This window comes from Physeter macrocephalus, chromosome 17 (genome assembly GCF_002837175.3).
Source record: "Physeter macrocephalus isolate SW-GA chromosome 17, ASM283717v5, whole genome shotgun sequence".
NCBI lineage: Eukaryota > Metazoa > Chordata > Mammalia > Artiodactyla > Physeteridae > Physeter > Physeter macrocephalus.
Genome location: NC_041230.1, coordinates 27,396,443 through 27,403,741, shown reverse-complemented (window position 1 = coordinate 27,403,741; position 7,299 = coordinate 27,396,443). Strand labels below are relative to the sequence as shown.

Sequence of the window (7,299 nt, the reverse complement as noted above, 5' to 3'; positions counted from 1 at the left end):
GCGGTATGCGGGCCTCTCACTGTTGTGGCCTCTCCCGTTGCGGAGCACAGCCTCCGGACGCGCAGGCCTAGCGGCCACGGCACACAAACCCACCACTCGGCGGCATGTGGGATCCTCCCGGACCGGGGCACGAACCCGTATCTCCTGCATCGGCAGGCGGACTCTCAACCACTGCACCACCAGGGAAGCCCAGCAGATATTTCTTGATGGTATTATAAAAGAAGGGGTTGATAATTCTAATCCATGCTGACCGAATACGGAGTTTTTCCTACCTAGATGGGAACACTGAGAAGATGAAATGGGGAGAAAGCTTAAGGAAGAGAGGAAGAAAGGGAGAGAGAGGCAAGGCAGAGAAGGAGGGAGGGTGGAAGGAAGAGATAGAAGAGAGAGAACAAGAAGGAAAGGGGAAGAGGAGAAAGGAAAAGTGAGATGGAGAGTGGAAGAGAAAGATGGAGGGGGAAAGAGAGGAGGAGGAGGGAGAAAGCAAGAGAACAATAAGCACAATGATTATAATCCCAGGTGTGGAATCATTTTGGCAGCAAGATCTTCATGCTGCCAGATAAACTATAAACTAGTAACAACAAAGCTAAGTGTGATACTTGATAGGTTAGCAGACGTTTGGCACTGATAAGAGCGTAATCTTTAACTGTGACTAAGTGTCTACATTTCAACCATCAAGAGTTCCTCTAGGGCAGGGATTGCCTTCCTCTGTGCAGTGTATTCCCATTGCCTAGCACACACAGGTAGGTACTAAAAATGATGCTACCTTTTCCTCACCTACCCTTACCTACTACTGATACTTTGGGTTCACCTAAAGACACTTAGGCAGTGTTTTTCACTGGGGTTTCATAGATGAGCTTGAAAGGGAAGGCCGTGAAACCCCTGAAAGGGTGTGCCTTTTTCTGTTTGTTTGTTTTTGGCCGAGCCACAGGGCATGCGGGATCTTAGTTCCCTGACCAGGGATCGAACCCGTGCCCCCTGCAGTGGAAGCGTGGAGTCTTAACCCCTGGACTGCCAGGGAAGTCCCAGGCCCTTTTATATGTACATTTTTCTAGGGAAAGAAAATCTTGTAGCTTTCCTCAGCTTCTCAAAGCAACCAAGACTCACTGTCACCATACTACTTTATCTTGCTGCAGGGTGGGAACTAAAAAGGAATAATTTACCTTCACTTTCTCATCGGAGAAGGCAGAAACAGAGGATTCAAGATTTCCCTAAAGTAACAGGGTTTCTTCCTAGGATTTAAAACTCAGGTCATCCGACTTCCATTTTTGTCCGATTACCAGCCTCTAAGACAGATGTTTTCTACCTTTCCTTTAATCGACTTTATTGAGGTATCAATTACAGTCAATAAAAAGCATCCATTTTAAGTGTACAGTTTGATGTTCTTTGAAAAAATGCAGACAACAGGGTAACCACCATCACAATTGATGGCTACGATATTTTCATCACCCCAGAAGTTTCAGAGAAGTAGAGTTTTAAGGGACATAATTTTCCTTGTTGTGCCACTAACGTTTAATTTTCTTCTGTACTATGGAGGGCTGTTGTTCATTAGGCCTTAGAGGCTGAACAGCTTATTGTACCGTGAATATATGCTCAATAAAGGTAAATTTATTCTGCAATTGGTTTTCTCCACTAAGCAACATAAAAGTCTTGAATAGAAGTTCTGAAGTATAATGAACAGGTTTGCAGGGCAGAAATAGAGACACAGATGTAGAGAACAAATGTATGGACACCAAGGGGGGAAAATGGAGGGGAGGTGGGTGGTGGTGGTGGTGTGATGAACGGGGAGATGGTGGTGTGATGAACTGGGAGATTAGGATTGACATATATACACTAATATGTATAAAATGGATAACTAATAAGAACCTGCTGTATAAAAAAAAATAAAATTCTAAAATTCAAAAAAAAAAAGAAGTTCTGAAGTATAGATATAAGAATGACCTAGGAATATATTCAATATCCTGTGATAAACCATAATGGAAAAGAATATGAAAATAAGTATATATATGTATAACTGAATCACTCTGCTGTACAGCAGAAATTAACACAACATTGTAAGTCAACTATACTTCAATTAAATAAATTTTTTAAAAAAGAATGATCTATGGACACTGAAGATCCGGTCATAGGTAGTATGATTGGAAATACGTCTGTGATTTATTGTGAGGCATCCAATTTTTATCTATATTACCGGACCCTATGTATAATACAGGTCAAGCATTATAGCTTATTTTTCAGATGGAGAAAGAGAAATGTAAAAGACCCTTAGTATTACTGCTATTCACGAATAAAGGTAATATTCTGGACCCCTGGTTTTCTTTAACAGTTTTAAATGAGTGGCTTTGAATGACAAAAGAATATTAAAGCACTCTTGATAATCAATCACATGAGAAACTATATGTAAGTTTTCATCCTAGTAATGTGAAGGAAAAAAGGTAGCATAGAAATTATTCTGAGAGGTTTCATTATAGGACTAATAAAATAATACACTTTAAGGTTCCAATTTCAGAATAATAAAATTTAGAACTGGAAGGAACCTTAGAAATCATCCATTCAACTTCTTCATTTTTACTAATGAAAAATTGAGATGTAAGTTTTACTTGAGGTCACAAAACTCACTATTGCCATAATGACAATTAACATTTAGGTAATCTGACTCCCAATCATTCAGATTAAAGCAGGCAAGTTGATAAAATATATTCAGAAACAGATAATAAAAAAGTATACAGCAAAATACACTCCTTTAATTTTTCAAATTCAAATCAGTCCCATGGTAAAAAATTATTCCTCAAAGCTGTGGTTCTTTCCTTTAAAAACTAATGGAACTCCTCAGGAAGAGTATTATTATTCAGATTCAATAAATTCTCGGTTATCCAGGAGAGTCAGGGAAGAGGTATTCTGTTTACCTCAATATTCTTATTAAGAGCATATTTCTACCCACCTGCATAATTGTATTATCAATTTTCTAGGAATTAAATTGTTTTAATCCACTTAGCATTAAAAATAGACATTTTTTAAAAAGTGATTCTGAAAGCACTTCAGATTAATAGGTACATTAAGTATCAGTGCCCTGCAGGTGCCTCAGCAAATATTTTTTAAGGCCTGACTGTGGGTTAGTTGTGCAATATTACTGATGAAATTTCTGATTGAAGTTGATACATAAATCAACTTTTAAATCACATGCACTATTACTCAAAAAATATTTTAAAAGTGACCTTTAAGATGATATACAAATTTTGAATGTTTTTGGACATTTGCTGTTCTTAGGTACAGAACACACACGTTCTTTTTCCTGCTATTATAGGTTATAGAATTCAGTGTATTATATCAAGACTAAGGTGTTTTTCAAAATCATATGGGATATTTTGAAATTTAAAAATGTAGATGTATAATTTCACATTTAAACAAAATCATTATTATTTTCAACTTACTACATTGATTGTATTGCTTTTAGAAATTTGAAAATGAGATGGAGTTATATTAATGAAAGCCCTTCATCTTAGGCTATCAGTAGTCTTCCATGTAGAAAAGGCAACATTTGAAAAAAAGGATCAGGTAAATATTCCCTCTTACACTGAAGATGTGCCTTTAAAACACCAACTAAAACAAACAAACAAACAAACAAAAAAACCCATTGGATGGAAATTAAGAAATTCAATCACTTGCTAGGCTATTGGTTCTACACAATGCCAAAGGTTTGTTTGCTTGGAAAAATCCAGACTTTGGACTAAATTTTCTGGGATCCACTCTAGTGCCTGGGGTTATTTGTCAAATTTTACACAAATGCAGGAAAGAACAAAAGAGAAACTTAGGTAACTTCAGGATGTTTTGCTCTGTGCATGCAGGAAGAGAATCATAAAAGTAGGTAATCCCTTAACTTGAAGAGCAAGAGAAATACTTAATACCACCCCTAGTGTGAGATAATTGTCTTAACTTTCATAAAACATTTAAAATGAAGTGAGGGGAGAAAAGTGGGGCTACATTTTCTTTTCCCCAGCCATCATGTGGAAAGGTTAAATTATAAACTTAATATTCTGAGACCTTAAAAGGCATCTTGGCAGATTCCCCTTTCCTGGCTATATTACTGCAGCCATGCCTAACATACTAGTGGCCATATTCTAAAACAGGGATCCTGATATTAATGTGTGGTTGCTGGCAGCAGCCTCATTCTAATATAACCACACCTGTTTTAAGTAGCTCCCCAGACCAAGTTTAAATTACAAGTCCCTTGAGGAAAGTGGACGTGATCTCTGGGCTTGGCTCAATTCAGAATTACACGCATGTAGTATTTCATAAATATTATATGATGGTGATAATGGTGTCCACAGAGGCCAAATGCCAACCTCTCCTATTTCCACTGGGGATTTCTAACAGGCAGCTGAGGGCTGTTAACAGGCCGGTTACATCATTTCAACAGTTACAGCTTTCCTCTAAATGAGTCAAAAAGGAAAGATTTATCTTCAAACTCAGGATGATCCTCCAAAGTAGATTGGGAGAAGAGGGAATGCATTAAAAACCAGAGAAGCAGGAGGGGTAGAAACCAATTAACTAGGCAGATGAACAGAGCACTTGAAAATGCAGCCTCTCTAGCTGAGTCTACTGGCCGGGGATTACTGGATTCTGTTTGCCCCGTTATCACACCACCTGAATCAAAATGAAAGAGCCAAACCAAGGGCCATTCACAAGAAAGGCACAACTAACCCTGCTTTTGGGGTGGCAGTTTCTCCATACTCCTGTCTTCTTTTGGAAGCTGGCAACACTGACTCCTGTGGGGACCTCACTTTTCAGCTGAGACTAATATGAAAAATACAGTGAGACAGCCTAACCTTAAAGCTGTGGCTGTCAACCTTGGTTGCTCATCAGAATCACTCGGGGAGCTTTAAAAAATACTCATCTCTAAGCCCCACCTCTAAAGATTTTTATGTAACTCATGTGGAGTGGGACTCAGCTCAAGAGCTCTCCCGGTGATTCTAAATTGCAGTCAGGGCTGAGAACCACTGCAACAAAGACTCAACAACATTTATATATATTTATACATCTCTCTATCGCTTTAGATACCAAATAACTGGTTATGATTTGTGTACATTTTCTTTGTTTACTTTTTTTCCTGTCTGCAGTTTTCAAACACATGAAAGAATCTTCTTTGCTCTGAGGCAGGGCAAGACATGATAAGAGCTGGCTAACATCAGCAGGGCGTGCCTGATTTTGAAGTACATGTAAGAGTGATCACTTTGATTCATTAAGGCAACCAGAGACATTTCAACTATAAGTACACTCTTTCATTCCCCAATGCCCTGATCCTCTTTACAATTATATCAGAACAAAACTGTTACATGCTTATTTTGCTAGAGAAACGGGACTAAAGAATTCTAGATTTTAGATAGTTGTTCCACCATTAAAAAAAGTACTACCTTTTATAAAACTGCTTAATTTCACATTTCTGAACCTGTTTCTATACAGTTAAGCAGGTTTCCAGGAAAACACTTTTTTTTTTTAATGTAATAGAAAGACCAGATGTGAATTAAGAGAAAAACAGGTTTTGAATTTCCTGTCTCCTCACCTTTTTTAAAGGAAAAAAATATATCTCCTGAGAGCTTTCTTGATTTATTCCAGGATTTTTTTCAAAATTTCATTCTTAACAATAACAACAACAGCTTTCCTGCTCTTTGGAATTTATTCACCAAATAAGAAATGACCTATTAAAATCTACTCCATTAAAGCCTGCCCTGCACTCCTATCACATATATAAGTCCATATAAATCCCGTGTCTCAAAAAGCTGACATACAAACCACTCAGAACATTTTTCATGAAAAATCTGTTTAATTAAGCAGTAAAGGGCAGCACAGTTCAGAAACAGGTCGGGTTATGAAAGAACTCGGCAGGAAATGACAGCTTTGGATGGGGTAACTGCAACCATGCAGAGAGCATGGCTAAGCTTCCAGCACTCCTGTCCCCCGGGGTAGTCCTGACTTAGTGCCACTTCAGGAATACATGGTCAGCTGCAGCCATTCTTGGATAGACACCTGAATCAGGCCATCTGCATCTCTATCCAGGGATTTGAAGGCACGAAACACAGCATCCAGGCGAACCAGGAAGCCGATGAAGTTGTTAAAATCCATACTTCCATCCTCATTGGCATATCGGTGGACAATCATTTGGTAAAGTTGTTCCTTTAGCTGGAGGCCTGCTACCTGCAGAACCCCCCGCAGCCGAGAACTTCCCAGAGACCAGAATGGTCCCTGTCATATTGCTTATAAACACGCTGCCATTTCTTGATGTTTTTCCAGAGCTACTTAAATTCTTCGAAGTCCAGCTTTCCAGTTGTGTCACTGTCCATGATGGACACGATGCTCCAGCAGGTGTCAAGACTAAAGCCGTCGGACTTCAGATCCTTGTGCTTAGACAATTCCTCCAACTATCCCTCCAATATTTCCTCCTCCTCTTCTTTTCTGACCGCCTCCTCCAAGAAGGTCTCCAAGAGCTTGTCCAAGACCTTGACCTTGATCTATTCCTTCCAATAGAGCCTTTGCAAGAAACATGCTTTTGTTTTACCAAGCAAGGGTAAAGGCTGCTGAAATCTTGGAGGTGGTATGAGAGAGATGAAATGGAGTCTAAGTAGTTTACATAGGGAAGAACTGGCTTTTCTGTACTTGCTTGCACTGTACCACACCCCGGGTGCACCTCCTACCCTAGTTGCCTGAATTCCACTAGGCCCTAGCACCTGCTATTTTTCAGAGGGCATCAGTAAAATACTCCTAAGTTATAGTATGTCTGACAAATTAGAAGAAATCATATTTTTAAGTGTAATATATTAAACTATACATTTCTATATGCTGTTAACTATTTTTAGTTCTCTTTCTCAGCACCTGAAAGATGACGTGGAGTTTCCTAACAGGAGAAGGTAAATGACTCAAGGATATTAAGAATTTCTTTTCTAAGGAATATTTATTGTTAGGGTACAACTGAAGAATTCTGGGGCACTGGAAAAATATTTACCTAATTCTCTTCCTTTAGCAAAGATTTGCAGCATCCAATGTTCTTAAGAAAAACTTGGAAGGGGGATTTTAAAAATGCAGGGTCCCCAGGTCCCATCCTCAGAGATTCTGGTTCTGTATAGTCTGCTGTGGGGCTCATGATTTACGTTTTTGGAATCTTTTGGAAGTGTAACATTCACATAAAAAACTGTACAAATCACAAATATATAGCTCAAAGAATTTCACAAAATGTATATACCCATGTCATAACACCCTGATCAAGAAAGAGAACATCACCAGGACTCCCAAAGCCTCTTCATGCCT

At 38.8% G+C, this 7,299-nt stretch overlaps 1 protein-coding gene across 5 annotated transcripts in view; it reads right to left on the bottom strand.

The window, feature by feature from the left end:
- LPCAT2 (lysophosphatidylcholine acyltransferase 2) overlaps positions 1–7,299 on the bottom strand; it is a 63,610-nt gene that overhangs the window by 10,678 nt on the left and 45,633 nt on the right. For 3 of the 5 annotated variants that reach the window (XM_028477687.2, XM_028477688.2, XM_028477689.2), the window contains exon 12: positions 94–285. The exons of 1 other annotated variant lie outside the window; for it this stretch is intronic. In XM_028477687.2, the coding sequence (XP_028333488.1) occupies positions 94–285 (192 nt within the window). Of the gene's footprint in view, positions 1–93; positions 286–5,837; positions 6,526–7,299 lie in introns of those variants that run through there. One more of the 5 variants, XM_024124899.3, reaches the window with a different exon arrangement.